General features: G+C 40.6%; 1 protein-coding gene across 5 annotated transcripts in view; it reads right to left on the reverse strand.

The window, feature by feature from the left end:
* Positions 1-3598: 3598 nt before the first annotated feature.
* Positions 3599-17889, reverse strand: part of GAK (cyclin G associated kinase) — a 652499-nt gene continuing 638208 nt past the window's right edge. For all 5 annotated transcript variants that reach the window (XM_033916764.1, XM_033916747.1, XM_033916757.1 and 2 more), the window contains 2 exons: positions 17572-17748; positions 3599-5293 (listed from right to left, as the gene is read on the reverse strand). In XM_033916764.1, coding sequence (XP_033772655.1) covers positions 5192-5293; positions 17572-17748 — 279 coding nt within the window. In that variant the 3' untranslated portion in view covers positions 3599-5191. The remainder of the gene's footprint in view (positions 5294-17571; positions 17749-17889) is intronic.

Consider the following 17889-nt stretch of genomic DNA (forward strand, 5'->3'; position numbering starts at 1 on the left):
TATTAATTTATAATGCAAATTTTATTAGACCTATGTCATTCTAACAGAATGCTGTTTACATTGTGCAATGTGTTATTTTACATTTTTATGTACACAATTGTAGATCTTCAATAGCAGCAAAATGAATACCATATTTTCAAATAAAAATCAAATTTTTCCTTGTGCCCTTCCACCCATTAAAATAAAATCACAAAGAAAAGTGAACACTACAGATGAAACTACTAAAATAAATCTCTGTAAAACATACTTAATCTCTCAAACATGTTACATAAGATGGACCTACAAATATACATTCAACATATTATGAAGATCATTCACAATGCCTCTAAATCCTTTAACTACATTGTATCAAAAAGGTTAATTCCAAAAAAAGCATCCTTCATAAAGTAATTTCATTTATTTTTAGGAGTGATGTTGGAGTGCTACATATGGCAATGATTTTCTCCAAAAGCTTTCCTATATAGATCTAATGCTGAAGCAGTTCTCCACTACTGCATGTACTGTGAACTAGCATTCATACAAGCACATCTTTGGCTCCAATCATTAGAAAGTTCAAAGACGAGTAGCAAAGAGAAGGAATATCTGCATTATTAACATTTTATTCATCACTATTAAATTCAGTTTGCTGCAAGAAGTCTATTTTCCCACAACATGTAGCTGACTACTTGTGTTACTCTTTATAAGTCTCTATCCATGTATATGATCACACTAAAATATATGCTCACATAATCTAAAGAACAATTTTAAAGCAGTTCTTTTCATAAACAGCAGCTATATAAAATTATAGTTTTCAGAGAGCAAAGGGTTCTTGATGCCAAGAAAATAAAAATATTAAAACTCCCAGCACTGAGAGGTAATTCAGGACTGAAGCATGTCTGGGATAACACTCTCCATCTGTATGACAAAACACATAACTTTCAGACTTACTAAGGCATTAGTTAAAACTGCAACATTAAATGCAGCAATTAGAGGTTAGGGTAAACAAAAACATTGTCTGATTTTAGTAACACTATTGTTGATCTATGAGTATCCTAATTTCAATTTTCTTTGCATTTTCAATAGGATCTATTTAATCTATGAATCTTGGAGATGCTAGAGTTTAAATTTCCCCTTTGTAGAGCAACTAAATTGAGCTACTGAGTTTCAATGGATGGCAAGAAATATTACCCTACAAAGGAGTACTCTGGGAATCGATTTAGGTAAGGGGTGTCTAGCCTAATTCAGTTACCCAAATGCAGGAACTGAAATGGTAAGTTTAACCTTGCTAGTTAAAATTCTGATGACTAGGTTTACACTAATTTTCAGCCCAAAACCTAGGCACTTATGCTTTGATGAAAACATATCTAACTTAGCTGGCCAAGCTGGTACCTAGTGGTGCTCTTGAAATGCATTGGAGCATTTCAATATATCTTAAAATAAATGAAAAGTGTTAAATTCAAATTGCTACATAATGGTGCACTGTTCTTGGACGCACAGAACTAAACACTTAAATTGTTTGCACATAAGAGGAAGAAATCTAAAAATTAGAATTAATACGGCACTAACACTCATCATTGCAAGATTAGGTATGATGGATTCCATATTCAGCATTAAAGTTTATAGTGTTTTGAAAAAGTTAATTGTGCTAAAAATGTTGTCTGTTTTGTCTTCCTATCATTGCTTTTTTTTCAGCAAGTATGAAATATCTGTTATATATTAATGTTCTTCCACTTAACCATAATTCTTATTTATTTTTTTTGCAAAGAGTATATAATATTTATGTTGAAGCTAAATGTGCTGGGCATCAAGGCCTACATTCTCAAACAGCGAACGGTGCCTAAGTGTTTTAAATTGGCCTTTGTGTTAAAAACCATTAACAACAAAAAAGTAGGTGCCACGAAGCACCTAGTAAAAAAGAGAAGGCACCTGATTTGCGTCTACACAGATGCTTACTGACATCAAACTTCAAAAGGGGTGTGGATATGGGTGGGGTTGATTTCAGCAACACAAAGTGTGATTCTACATCAAAGATACACGTCAGAAATGTAGGCCTGTAAAACCCCGACCTTCATTTCCGGCACCTACCTTTAACCTAGACTGCGATTCTCAAAATGGCACTGTAGTTTGAGTTATGTGCAACCGGCACTGTTTATTCAGGTGCCAGCCGATTCAGGCGCTGTTTTGAGAATCCGGGCCAAAGAGTAGAAATTATCTTTTTAAATCTTTGGTAAAATAAACCATATTAATGTAATAATTGATAGGAAAAACAAAAATTCTAGCTATGTAAACAAATCATTATGCTAAACCAGAAACTTTGCTCAAATTTATAGTTAACTATATCTACAAAGAATAACTGGCATTAAGGCAAAGAGAAGAATGTGATGGAAAACTACACTAAAGTAGATATGAGGGTGCTGAACAACTTATACTAAGTGTTACAAAATTCAGAGGATTTTCTTTTTAAGCATTTATGCAAAACAACTATTTGATATTTCTAAATATGTACCATTGCTAAATCAATCATTACTAAAGACTAGTGTCCAAATCATCTCTCTCCCTTGAAGTTTAGAAATTGGTAACTTCAGTATTCCAGGAATTTAGGAGTCTTATATCTTATTTACCAGTGGGAAAACAATACAGAATATATGTAGATATCTGCTGATATTCTCCATCAGCATCTTATATCATTTATGAAACGATAAAATTAGTTATTGGGTTAAGAAAACACTAAAACATGCCATTTCACTCATTTATCTGCTATCGGATCTTCTTAAAACACCAGTTCCAACTGAACATTCTTTCTGAAATTATTCTACATAAAAATTGTCTATTTTATATTACTATTCAGTATCACTGGTACTGTAGCATTCAGTTTAAGTAAATATTTCAGCATCAAAGCTTGCCACTCTCCTCCATGAGTTGTACTTGGAACATGATCTCATACAAAACATCTTCACAATCCAACTCACGTTGCTACTGCGTACATAATATAGAATGTTGTCAGTACCTCTCAAGATGGAAATTATGAGCAAGTTATTGGACTCTGTAATAAGTGAATTCTGTAGCCAGAGTATGGGCTCCTTTTACTAAGCTGCAATAGCAGTTTTAGCGCACGCTAGACTCTAACGCCAGCATTGAACTGGTGTTAGTTCTAGCCATGTAGTGCGGGTTTAGCGTGCACGGCAATTCTGTGTGCGTTAAAAATGCTTATCGCAGCTTAGTAAAAGGATCCCTATATTTTGTTTTTTATTTAGCAATTAGAGAGATGTAACCCCTGTAGCATTTTGGCTCAATACTGGCCTCTGCTGTTTTTTTCTTTTGATAGTAATGCTTAAAGATAAGTTTGCACTTTTTTTTATATATTTGTAAGTACAGAACACATCTAAATTATTCATGGAAGTTTTCTTTTAGGACTACTGATGAAGAAAATTGCTGAGTCTTAAAATCTGATAGCTATTAGTTTCTGAAGGTTTGGGGGGATTTTTTCCTCCTAGTTTATAAATTGAAAGATTGATATCTGGTTGGCAATATCAGTAGATATTTGTTAGTTGCACTGTCCAAAATTTTGTGCTAAATTTCAAAATGTATTAGGAATTCCTTCAGGAAGCCAGAACAATCCTGATATTATATACTATTTAATGCATGAAGATGGAATAGGACAATTCTTAATGAAAAGAAGGAAAACAACCCTAACAAATATACTCTGTAGAATGCACTGTTTTATAAGGTCCATATAAAGGAAGATGCCTAACTACAGAAGATCAACTACAAACAAAATATAAACTAAGAAAAACAATTATTGTTTGTTGTTTTTGCTACTTATGCAACGTGTATAGTAGTTGATACAGTAACATGTGTCCCTGTAAACCATGCTTGTTTAAGTTTAGTCCTCCAGAACTGCAAATAGGTCTGATTTCCATATTCCTAATTAAATACATGAGAAAGATTTGCATACAATGGAAGTAATGGACATACAAATTTTTCTTGTACATAGTCATTGGAATATCCTGAAAATCCTAAAAAATATGTCCTGTTTACAGTTCTCAAAGATTAAGCTTGGACAAGTCAGCTGTAAATAATACTGTATGAGCTAATCCCTTAATACTATCACCTCACAAAGTGTGTATTAGATAAGTCTATTGCAAAAGAGAGCCTATATTTCCTCTAACAACTAAAAAAGCAATATCTGAGAAAAAAAAATTTACACAAAAAGGTAGGTGATCAAAGGAGTGCCCATTCAGTGTTCGCATTATCATCTTTTAGAAAGTAATTATACATTTATAGATATACAAAAAAAGTAATTCACTAACTCCCTCCCCCCACTTGTATGAAGCTGTATTAGGCTTATTTATCATGGCCGCAGCGGTATTAGCTCCAATACTCATGAATATCGGAGCTAATACTACCATGACTGGCGATAAAAAAGCCTAAAATGGCTTTGTAAAGAGGGGGGGGGGGGAGAAGTGTTACAGAAATAAACCAAACAAATTTTGCTTACTAATCTATCATCAATTGGGAAAAAAAATACAGCACATACTCTTCTGAAGCATAACTGTTCCATGTCTTCATGATACATTAAAGGAATACATATATTTTACAGAGAAGCTTTTGAGTGAGTAAACACCAATTCACTATGACAAACCAAGCAGATTTCATGAGAACATTTCTCACCTATTTACAGGTTGATTACACAGACATTACACTTTAAACAGCTTTTAAAATAAGATAGCTATGCTTAAGTCCAATGATCATATCATACTATAAATAAAGCATTTAACAAAATCTATAAGTCACAGTAAAATTACAAAAGCATTGACAATTGACTGAGATACAATATAAATGACTAAAGTGTTTCTCATTTTGAGTTTCACACAATATATCAGTAGTTTGGAAAATGTGGCTTAATACTCTGACATCATGTTAAAAAACTAGCAAACAACTGTTTCAAAATATCTGAAATTCTGCAGAAAGCTTTTCTATGAAGCTATAATTTTGAACTTCATAAAGTCTGCATTTTGAATGTCACTGTACCACTTTTGATATTTTATATTTATATAATTTTCAGGATGGCAGTTTCACAGTAGGTACAATAGAGCGATCCAGTTGTACATCAACTGTTTCCAATTCTTAGGAACACAATTTCAACAAGCTAACAAAACAATATCTTATTTTGCGAATGCTTTTTGAATGAATATTGTAGAGACATCACAATTTAAAAAAGGGATTTTGAGCCCTGGTTTTCAAACTCTGACCATGCATCATTTAACTCAATGAAGATCATCTTGGCATATTGTTCATAGGGTTGTCCAGCTGCCTGCAAATATATAACAATTAAGATTTGCATTAGACACATACTGTAAGGCATGCACATTGAATATTCTCCTTCTAAACCAAACACAAATTTGTACAAATCAACCATCAAAACCAGGGAAGAAAATATAACCATGCCCCCCCCTTTTTTTTATTTTTATAAAAGCACAGAAAAGGTTTTTAGCACCAGCCGAAGCACTGAATTTTCTGCGCTGCTCCCATGGTTATGCAGTTCCTAAAAGCACTGGAGCAGCACAGAGCATTCAACATGTTGACCGGATCTAAAAACCTCTTCCACGCTTTTGTAAAAGGGGGAGGGGGATAGAAATGTAAAAGTACGTACTTACCTCTTACTATATAAATGGACTATTTTAGGCTCTTATTGAGAGCAGTATTTTCATTAATTTTCTTTTATGTGCAAAAGAATTACCTGCAGCTCCAATAATATATTTATTTTCTATACTATGGGATAAATATAAAATTCTATCATATTTTCTTATTCTTTTGAATATACTGTTGAGGTTTTGCAGAAAAAAAGAGTATTTCACTAAAACTACAGACAACGTTTGACTGGCTGATGCTTTTTAATTATTATTATTATTTTTTTTTTAAAGAAGCCCCCAAGTCAACATTACAAAGAAAAATAATATACAACAAACAGAAGAAGCAAAATGTACACTATGTAAAACAAATTCCTTGTCCAGCAGCAGATGAATCCAGACAAGTGGGTTGTGTCCATCTACCAGCAGATGGAGATAGAAAGGGTAAGCTCAGTCCTATATAGCAGTTTCTCTCAACTTCTTCAAGCCAAGTACCTTCAAGTCTAACAAATATCAACTGAGTATCCCCACCCAACCTCCGCCCCAGACATCACCCCCATAATAATAGTATTAATTGTAATGCAATTTCTTCCATCCATTTTTCATACACACACACAATATCTTATTAATACATAATGGTAACCATAAAATAAATAAAAAAACAAAAAGCACACAGTATGCAGAGAAAATTTTAATTATCATTTATATTTATTTGTTTTTTCCAAAGAGGTCAAGGCAGATGACTTTAAAATATGAAATGTTACCTCAGTAACAAATATAGTGCAAAATATAGACAGCAGATATAAATTCTCAAAACAGACAAAATTTGGATCACTAAATTGAAAATAAAATCATTTTTCCTACCTTTGTTGTCTAGTTATTTCATGAGTCTATGGTTACACTTCCTTCTGACTGTGCATCAAATATTTCTTTCTTTCTGCCTCCTGCACACTTCATCTCCTCTGAACCTCATTCCCTTCCCCAACCAACATCTCTCTCTGTCCCTCCATGAGTCCAACTTTTCTTCCTTTCTCCTCCACCCCTATTGGCAAAATAGTTCCCTTTCTCTCTCACTGTCCATCTTGTTTTGAGATATCCAGGCATCTCTCCCACCCCCTCCACTGCCACATCCAACATTTCTCTGTCTCATCTCCTGGAGCATGTGCAGCATTTTTCACCATGCCCACTTCTTCTATTCGCCTTCTCCAGCACCATGCCTTATCTCTCCCTCCATCACTATGTTCAATATTCTTCCACCTTGCATCCTCTTCAATTTGTCCCTCTGTTCCCTCTCCACCACCATACCCAACATTTCACCCTCTCACCTTCTCTCCCTCATGGATCTGTACCTCTCGCCTTCTATGCCCAATCTACCTCTTTCTTCCTTTCCACATGTCTTTCCCTCTCACTCCACACTTATTTCCAACAATTTTCTTTTCCTGTTCCCTCACCCACTGGCAGCATCTGTCCTTCCCTTATTCCCAATTCCAGCCCCCCGGCTGGATCCGACCTCTCCACAGTTCCCAATTCCCCCACCTACCAGCGCCTCTGTATTTTAAAATCTTTAGGCAGCCGGATGCACAACAAAGCCAGCCTCCCACCAACTGCAGCATTCTGTATAGGCAGAACGGCGAGGCAGACAGGAGGCTGGCTTTGTTGCGACTCCTGCCCGAACATTTTAAAATACAGAGGCAGGGAGCTGGTACGTGGGGGAATCGGGAACTGGGGAGAGATTAGATCCAGCTGATAGGAGTGGGGGCTAGGGTTGGGTAGGCTTTGACTGAAGGGGGCTGGCAAAAAGGAGTGATTTCCAGTGGCTGCCTTGGAAGTGTTTTATCTGCAGTGCTCTGCTTAGGCTGCATAAAGAACACTTCCGGGGCAGGCAGGCAGATAGCAGGAGGCTGGCTTCGTTGTGCCACTGACTGCCCAAAGTTTTAAAATACAGTGGTGGGGAGCTGGTAGATGGGGAAACTGGGGAGAGATTAGATCCAGCTGAGAAGAGTGGGGGCTGGGTTTGATAGGCTTTGACTGAAGGGGGCTGGCAGAAAGGAGTGATTCCCAACGGCTTAGGCAGACAGGCAGGCAATGTCCATGGCAAAATGTACCCCCAACAAGCAGATCGCATATCCCCAAAGGTACAGTGACCCATTAGACGTGTGTCGGACTTTGGCATGCCGACAATTAACACACAAGATGCCATTTTAAAGCCTTACCATTAGAGCTGTGGGGGGCAGGGGGGGGGGGGAAGAGGGAAACCCCATTACATGAACAAGTCCCCATGCTCCTGTGGAGGGGAAAACTGCCAACCACCGAATATTGAAAGGAAAATGGAAGTTTTCAGTGTACTTGGGGGGGTCGTCATCCCACCCCCCACAGGAGCACAAGGACTTGTACATGTACTGGGGGATTCCACCCATACCCCCCTCACAGCACTAATGGTAAGGCTTTAAAGCGGCAGGACTGGCAGCACACATATGTCTTGCACGTAATTGTCAGAGCGCTTTTGTCCTGCACTCAATTGTTATGGTACCAGGGTATGCGTATCGCGTGTTGAGAAACACTGCTATAAAGGATGGTATGTTCACTGGTAATTCAGTATCCTCTGTCTCCACAGATAAATGGGTGTAATGTCTCCTTCTCATGGTTTCTTCAGCTGCTCTGCCTTGCTTGTAAGCGGTGGGTTGGTCCAGCTTCAGGTGCAGCTAAGCTCCTGTTTTGGCTATGCTAACTCAATTGAGCTAGGGGATTATGCTTCCTGGGTGGGCGCGCGAATGAGTATAGCGTGTTGGTGCTTCTGCCTACCTTTTATTGATTCTTCCCATAGTGGTTCCCGCTAATCCTTTGGTAGTTTGCTTCTGGACAGTGAAACCTTTCTGGTTCTTCCTTTAACTGTCATGCCCTTGAGAGCTGGTATTCCTGTGGTGGGGGCCCAAGGAGGCAGTCTCAGGGCCTCTTTGCCGGTCCTGCACCAGTCACACATGGGCTGGATCCGTGATTCCCATCTTTCAGCTACTGACCTCAGTGGTCTGGTGCCAGAACTACTCCTCCATTTTTTTTTATTTCTGTCAGATAAGTCTAGGCTTCTCCGGCTCCTTATGTGCCACGACTCCATCGACGGATGGGAGCGCAGCGCTGCCTGCATGTGTGCTGATGTGCAGCACAGCTTGACATCAGCTCCTGGTTTCCTGGTTTAAGCACTGCACCATCTACGGATATAGAATGAGACTCCAGTTGCACTGCTCCATTTCTCGATGCAGAGCATGGCTTCATCTACTGGACTGACATCTGCTATCAGTATTTTGACACTGCTCTATCTCTGGAAGTACAAACCAGGTTTGGCTACTTGTCTGACACTCTCAGTCATTGGCTGTAGAGTGCAGATCCTCTTATCCACTTGGCACATCTCCATCTTCAGAGGTGGCATGTCTCTTTGGATCAACACACTCAATATTCATGGGAATTATAAATATATAAATGATAATTAGATTTCAAAACAGGGGATATCCAGTCAAATGTTTAAAAACAGCTTATAAGCGTGCTTCTAATGTACATCGTGAGTGGTTAGACTATAAACCTAAACGAGGCAAGCAAGGTAGTCTAACATGTGGTGGCAGAGACTACTGTTCTGGGTTTCAAACGCAAGTTGGATGCACACCTTCTTGCAAATCATATTGAGGGATACGGGAAATCTGGGTCTCCAACAAGGAGCACCTAAATGGGCCTCCGCGTGTGCGGATCGCCGGACTAGATGGACCTTGGTCTGATCCGGTGAAGGCGTTTCTTATGTGTCCTCCCATATTTTTCTGAGACTCTGCAGTTACGCACCGTAATTCAAAGGCATTGGAATATTTTGAGATATCATTCAGTATTTACTGATCTGCCTCGTTTTGCTTATAAACGAGGGCAGAATTTGGAGGAACTAATAAAGCGGCCCGGATCGGTAGGTCCTCTGACTGAGGTTAACTGGGGGCATCACTAGTGTGGTAAATGTGTATATTGCAAGCATGCCTAAAGAAGGATATAGCGATACTCGAGAGGGTTCAGAAGAGAGCGACGCGTTTGATAAAAGGTATGGAAAACCTTTCATACGCTGAAAGATTAGAGAAACTGGGGCTTTTTTCGCTGGAGAAGTGGAGACTTAGAGGGGATGTGATAGGGACTTATAAGATCACGAAGGGCATAGAGAAAGTGGAGAGGGACAGATTCTTCAAACTTTCAACAACTACAAGAACGAGAGGGCATTCCGAAAAATTAAAAGGAGACAGATTCAGAACCAATGCTAGGAAGTTCTTCTTCACCCAACGGGTGGTGGACACCTGGAACGTGCTTCCAGAGGGAGTGATAGGACAGGGTACGGTATTGGAGTTCAAGAAGGGATTAGATGATTTTCTGAAGGAAAAGGGGATAGAATGGAATAGATAGAGGGCTAGTATAGAGGTCCTAGACCTGATGGGCTGCTGTGTGAGCGGACGGTATTGGATTTCAAGAAGGGATTGGACAATTTTCTGAAGGAAAAGGGGATAGAAGGTTATAGATAAAGGGCTAGCATACAGGTCCTGGACCTGATGGGCCACCGCGTGAGCGGACTGCTGGGCATGATGGATCTCAGGTCTGACCCAGCAGAGGCACGGCTTATGTTCTTATGTTTAAAGTGCCCATACCTCACAGCAATCGTTATTATGAGTTATATGGTCATAGAGATTGCACGTCCATGCAAGTGGTGTATGCTCTCACATGCCCATGCAATTTAATGTATATTGGACAAACTCGCCGGGTCATCAAGCTGAGAATTGCTGAGCACCTTAGTTGTTTACGTAACAGGAAAGAAGACGCTCCTTTGGTTGAACACTGGCTTGCAAAACGTCATCAAGAGGCTGATTTGAAGTTTGTGGTTTTAAAACAATTTCACAATACTCATGGTGGTAATGTCTCCTGGCAGCTGATCAATTGTGAGCAGAGGTTTATTTTTTTTCCTGGGACACAGTAACCCCCAAAGGCTTGGATAAAGCAGTAGAGTGGCCAATTGGGCTGCTAAGTTCAGGCTGTCCAATCAGATTGAGAAATTTCAAAGATCATGTGATTAAAGAGAACAGTTTGGGCGTGTCTATACTGAATTGTGAATGTTTGCTAGCGAGGGGAGCTGCTATGAAATCTTGAGAAGGACTCGTATCCAATGTGTGGCTGTTTACAGTTCGTAAGAAGTGAATCTTGAGAGATTTTTTAGGTATTTATAAGAAATGTGTGAGTTTTGATTGTTTACTGATATAATGCTGCTTCTTTCAGAGTGCTGAGTTAATCTTCCTCTTGAAAAAGCCAAAGAGGGGAAACACGTTTTGTGTTACAGAAGAATTGGACTACACATACTGTGTCGAGGAAGTTGAAGGATTAACAGAATATTATATGGACTTTTATCTTATGGATTGGATGGATTGTGACTTTTTCTTGTACTTTTTGTTTTTTTCGTGTGGGGATTTTTGAATGGTTGGGAAACACTGAGCACTTGATTGGACTTGAAGCAGAAGCTGGGGCTTCTTAACAACAAAGCACACCAGCTGAGATAAGTACTTCTCTACTTATATATATTTACAGCTTCAGCTTTAGCTTTTTGAAATCTTTAAAAGTTACAGTGGTATGAAGGGAGGAGTGCTATGATGGATTTAAGCCAGAACTGGTAGAGTCGCGTGCTCTTCATGCCTTGAAGTTCTAAATGGCTTTCACTGAGCACTATCATTGAATATTTATACTCTTTAATATAATTAAAAAAAACATTAGATTTTCTTTTTTGTAGAAGATGTCTCTTTGGATGCCAGCTTTGCGTGTCCATCTTTGGAAGTAGCATGCTTACTCTTGATGCCTGCTTAGCACATTTCCATCTTCAATGCAGAACGCTGCTCTGGGCGCCTGCCAAGTGTCATACTTGGTGCAACTTTCTCACTAAAGGTAGATAAACCTTTAGTTGACTATCTGACCAGGCTCCATCTCAGGGTATCACACACAGCTTTGATTTGGGCTGTCATCCATGACACTGTTTCAAATAGTTGTACACAGCTCCATTGCCAAGGTCAGATAACCCATGGTAAGATTGGCAGTTATGTTCTGGGCCAACTTCTGTGCAGGATATCCCTCTTGGTTGTCAAATACACCTCCATGGAGCAGCTCCTTATCTAGGGAGATGTGTACACTTTTCCCCTGATATCTGCAAAGGTTTTGGCTCTGCTCCGCTTCGAAGCTTCGAGACAGCACTTTCTTTCAATTCTAAGGGCTTTAGCACCCAAGATTACACTATTCATCATTGATCTGTAGTGAAGCAACTCCACTGCATTGCATGTACTAGATTTTGCTCTTTGTGTGGTTCTGGCAAACAGCAAATATCCCTAGGCCCATCCTTCTTTGGGAATGGTCAATCATGGCTCTTAGTATCCCTTATTTCTATATACTGTCTCTATCCCACCCTACCCACAACTGCTTTGCTACATCCCACTCATCTGAATTCATCTGCTGCCGACGACAAGAAAAGAAACATTATGTTATCATACCTGATCATTGTTCCTTTAGCCACAGGAGATGAATCCATGTTTCTTTGGAGCAAAAACCAAAACAAAGTAATTGGCCCTTTGGGCAGTCTCAATGTGGATTTCACAGTTGTGAAGAGGGTGTTTGGTGCCAATAGGCTGATATGGTTGATCCTACTGCTTTATTACGAAGAACTAGTGTTTTAGCCCGTTACATTCGTTATAGTAACGGGTGCTAGAATAGCCTCAACTATACCCTGATCCTGACTCTGACCCCACCCATGCCCTGGCTCTATCATGCCCGTACCCTGCCTCCCACTGATCCCAGTCCCACCACCTCACCTTTCACCATTTCCTTTGTACCCTTTTGGCCCTCATAGATCCTCCATTGCATTTATCACCTGACAGGGTCTTTACTTACCCGAGGCGGCAGCAGCAGTCCTGACGTACCAACCTTTCCTCCCTCAGTGCCCCAAAGCAGCAGTGGTCCTACCATTTCCATCTCTCCCTTTCCCCCTTTCACACCCTCTACCATCTCTCTGGCCCTGTTTCACCCCTTTTGCCATCTTTCCCTTTCCTGGCCCCCTCTATCCCCCTACTATCTCTCCTGGTCCCCCTAGTAGCTCCTCTGTCCTTCTCATCCATCTGTCTCTCTCTCCTTTCCTCACTTGAGTCCAGTATTTCTCCCTTCTCCCACTCCCTCCCCTGAATCCATCACCTCCTGCCTCTGCGGAGCTCTCGCAGCTCCTCCTCGTCCTCTTCCAGCCAAGCTTCAGCCATCTAGATTGGCTCCGACTCGGGGGGGAGAGAGAGAGAGATTAACGGGTGCTAGAATAGATGTGTCTGTGTTTCTTTATCTCTCTCTCCTTGGCCGCTGTCTGTATCCTTCTGTCTCTCCCCCCCCCCCGAGCAAAGCTGTCTGCCCCCCCAAAGCAGACCTCCCCCCCAAAGCAGTCCCCTTTCCCTCTCCCTAACTGTCTCTCCATGACCCTCTTCTGTCTTCCCCCCAGAGCAAAGCTGTCTGTCCCCAGCACACCTCCCCCCAAAGCAGCCCCCTTTCCCTCTCCCTATCTCTCCATGGCCCCTTCTGTCTCCCCTTCGCACACCCCTCCCCCCAAAGCAGCCCTCTTTCCCTCTTCCTGTCTCTCCAGGGCCCCTTCTGTCTTCCCCCCCAGAGCAAACCAGAAAGGCTTAATAAATTAGATGAAAGCATATGATAAGGAAACTGGCGTGCAAAAACAGACTGCTGCGGCTCTAGCAAGGGTGGTGGTAGTGGTAAGAGATGAAATGGACAAAGCTAAATAAGTAAAGGTAGGCGCATGTGATAAGAAACCCAGCGATAGGGGCAATAGGGTGAGGAGGGGAGGGTAAGGCCAATAGTGTCCGTCGGTTGTTGGCTCAGGCCTCACAGTGTCTACTCCCCTCCTCCCTGGCGATAGGAGCTGCAAGTCAGCGTGTGATCTCACAGACCGCAGTACAGCCGAGAGGGAGGGAGAGAGAGAGCTTCGGGCGGCCAGCAGCCACGGCGGCCGACATCCGCCGGACCAATCAGCAAGCAAGGCTTTCAGCTGTGTACGTGCTGAGCTCACTGCTCAGCATGGCTGTTTCCGCTGAGACGCCGGACTTGTAAGCTGCATGCCTGCATCGCCAGAATTTAGGTAGGCCTGTTTTCATCCCCGTGGGAGTCCCGTGGGCCAGGGGGTGTCCCCGTGGGAGTCCCGTGGGTCAGGGGGCGTCCCCGTGGGAGTCCCGTGGGCCAGGGGGGAACCCGCTTGATGCCCCGCGGGACCCGCAGGATTCCCGCGATCCCGGTTCCCATGCAGACCTCTAGTTCAGAGTAACCCCCCCCCCCCAACGGGGCTACCAATGACAAATGTCTTACAACCCACCTGCCATCACTAGCAAGCAATCAGGAAAAATAAAATACAAAAGGAAAAGAAACAAACAGAAAAAAAAAACAAAGAACAATCAGACATATCTGACAAAAAATCTTCAAACGTTCTGAGTTGAAATCAGTCAAGTGTTAGAAGAAGGCTAGAACTCCATATCCATACTGTTTCAGGTCAGTCGAATCAAAATTCTTAGTGATATTATTCAGCATGATACACATCCGAGCTGGGTAAAAAAGCCCATAACATACATTGAGCTTTTTCAATTCAGGCCAAATTGCAAAGAATTGTTTCCATTTAAAGGCAGTAAATTTTGCAAAATCATGCAGAATAAGAATGGTATTATCCCTTCATTTCAGCGGTGCTTTGGCTTTAACTGCATTCAGGATCACCAAAACTTGTGGATAGTGTAATAATTTAAGAAGCACGGGCCTAAGATACTTAGATATAGGTGACCTACATGATGGGACACGATGGGCCTTTTTGATTTCCATCGGTGGATCAAAATGGAGGTTCAGAAGTTCTGGAAGAAATTTCACACAAAATCCAAATGGATCCAACACTTCAGCTGTCTCTGAGATGCCAAGTATTCTAATATTATTTTGTCTGCTGCGATAAGTGAGGTCTTCGACCTCCGACTGGAGCCAAGAAATCAATTTAGTGTGATAGTCCAGGACAGCCTGCTTTGCCTCAAGGGCCTGCATCCGAGAGTCCAACACCTCAAATTTCTGGAATAGCAGTTGAGGTTATTCAGTTTGTGAATCTATACCTGCCAGTAGTTCCTTAATCGAAAGGTGATTGGTCGGTATTATTTCTTTAATATTGGCAAAATTCCTCCTTCATAGTCGATTCCAGTGTCATGCTGGAAGGTTGTTTGGTGACGCACATTTTCTGAGCTGACAGCGGATCGTCTTTTTACAGACTGAACCGCCGCAAACACCGTTTTGATATGCTGCATTTTAGACATTGCCAGCAGAGGTCGATTAAAGGTAAGAATCAGCTAATATTAAAGAGAAAACTGAATGTACAGATGATAAATGTAAGTAGATCCCATGGGTGCTCACCCAAACACATCCTCTCACATGCTCTGCTACACAGCGCCCCCAATTTGTGGTATTTCTATTGGCATTCAGGAAGTGAAATTTTTACTATATGCAAATGATATGACATGCTATTGAGCTGATTGAGAAATATAGCTTCTTAGCGGGATTGGCCTTAAATCTGCAGAAATCAATGGCTTCACCCTTGGGACCTATGGTGAAATCAGGTTGGAAGGGGTAATTTACTCTACAGTGGGCTAATGGTTCTATATGTTATCTGGATGTAGTGCTACCTGCAGACTTGACAAAGCCGTATGTACTGAATATTTATTTGCTGCTGTAGATGACCTCTGATAAATTAAGTGTGTGAAAGTCTTACCCCCTATCATTGATGGGTCACATTCATTTATACTTTTTCATGATTGTGCCGCAAAGGCTTTACCCCTTTCAGATGCTTGGCTGATAAATGGAGACTGAAGAGGCTACAGCAATCTTATCTTTGGAAAGAAAAGGAGGGCTTGTCTCTTCTTAAAACAGGTTTGCCTTTCCTTGAATAAGGGAGGGTGAATTTGAGATATTTGTTAGTGGGTTGTAATAAGCAACACATCAATGACTGGTTTGGGGAACTCAAGATTTTAACAGTACTACTATAGAACTAGCCTGATGCATGCTGAACATTTTAGCACCTATCTATCTATAAGATTGATGGAAACCAGACGAGGTCCCACCTATATCCTTTTATGACCCCAGAGATGAGTGTGGAGATAAGTTTGTCACTTCCATGGCATTTCTGCAAACTGTACCCCTTTTTGTCAATCAAGGGCAATGGACAGTCCATGCTTGGCAATGAAGGGGCCACTTTTTCTCGCTGATCTAAGCAAGGCAACATCTACTTATTTCACATGTTAAATGAGGACAATATGCTGAAATCTTCTGAAACACTAAAGAGGGGATTTCATCTGGCCTCAATTTTGCTTATTTGCAATTGAGACATTCATTATATTCTTTCTCTTCTAGGATGTTTATGACAACTGAAGTGCATGAGCTTTTGTTGTCAGTGTTTACCTTTGGTTTTCAGGGTCATATCCTGCAGATATATCATCACATGCAGCTGAAAGAACTCTCTTCCATGGTGGATCTTGCTCAAATAACTAACAAGTGGTCTACATCAGTGGTTCCCAATCCTGTCCTGGAGAACTGCCAGACAGTCGGGTTATCCTGAAAACCTTACTGGCTGCTGGTCCTCCAGGACAGGGTTGGGAACCACGTAGAGACCTGTCCATAACTCTCATGGAGGATATGCTTTCTCAGGCAATCACCAAATTAAAATCACGATTCAAAGCTTTCCACTTTCAAATTGTTGTTACAGCTGCCTGTCCAAAGTGTGGTTGCCCGGAGGCATCCCTGGACCACATGTTTTGGACATGTAGCAAAAGTATATTATTTTGGAAGAAAGGTTTGCAATTTGTCTTCAATATATGACCTCTGTGGCGCCTTCTGTCTCCATGCTATTTGGAATTTTGCCTAGACCTCATCCTGGGAAAAGGGGCCTTATACAATTTATCAGATGGACTGCTCATGGCGCTTCTTAGTATTTTGCAACAATGGCTACATCCTAAACTCCTTCAGAGCAATTGTGGCGTTCTTATCTAATTCACTTTGTTACGATGTAGTGCTGTCACATTTCAGGCTTTTTCTCTTTGCAAGGACAGACATTCCATGCTGCCTGGGAACCTTTTTTGGTTCACTTTGACGCCTTAGACTCGATAACGGATAATTAAATGTAATGGTTCAATGGTGTGGGGGAGGGTATGCAGCAAGTAGAGATAGGGTTATGGAGGAGTTGAGTTGGGGGGTGCTTGGGTTTGGAGGGTCTTATTTATGTTTAAATATGTAGTACAGAAAAACCACTGGGTATGTAACAAAACAGATACAAAGCAACCATGGCTTGTAACATGTTGGCTTCAGTAATTACATTTCCTTCTTCCCCTTATATCAAACCCTAGAAAAGTACCAGTATGTCAATGGATCTTTTTTATAAACTGTGTTTGTTGAACCATGTTTCAATTAAAGGACTGTATGCACTGTTGTCTTTTCTTATTTGTTCAACAATAAAAAGATTTAAACATGCATTTACATGAGTCATACTATGCATGTTTTTTCCACTTTTTTGTTCTTTAAATCACATACTTGTTGTCTAGGCTATGCTGCTATTACAAAATTTATAGAGTCTAGTTAATAACTGCCAAGTATATCATAGATATCATCAAAGCAGATACAGTTTAAAGTTACTTATAGAATTCCTATATGAATATGCAATTTTAATTTACACTTAATTTTGTGCTATAGTGCAATTATTGTATTCAGTTTATTAAATTTTGTCGTACTGTACATTCAAGATTTAATTTTAAAAAACAACAACAAAAAAACCTTAAATTACTGTTGTTAGTTTCTTTACATATTGCAGGAATTAAGTTACATATTGCTACCAGTTTTTCTTTAGTTACAGCATAAAGCTCACCTTGTCTGGATGAACAACAAGTACTGCTTTTCGATAGTACTTCTTTACTTGATCAGCGGTAACTAGGTCTGCCATACCAACTGGTTTCCACTTTGTCTCACCTTCCCAAAGCACTGTATGAAGTGTGGATATCAGTGCTCTTATGTTTCTCTCTTTCCCTTCAATCCAATCTAGAATCTAGAAGAGATAGCAGTTTTACTGAATTTAGAGAGTAATTCAAGAAAGTTGAACTATCTGAATTACAAGAAATATCTGAATTAATTCAAGAAAGTTGAAATATCTGAATTACAAAGTTTTATAAAATCTGGTGATAACAGT

Source organism: Geotrypetes seraphini, chromosome 1 (assembly GCF_902459505.1).
Source record: "Geotrypetes seraphini chromosome 1, aGeoSer1.1, whole genome shotgun sequence".
In the NCBI taxonomy this organism is placed as follows: Eukaryota; Metazoa; Chordata; class Amphibia; order Gymnophiona; family Dermophiidae; genus Geotrypetes; species Geotrypetes seraphini.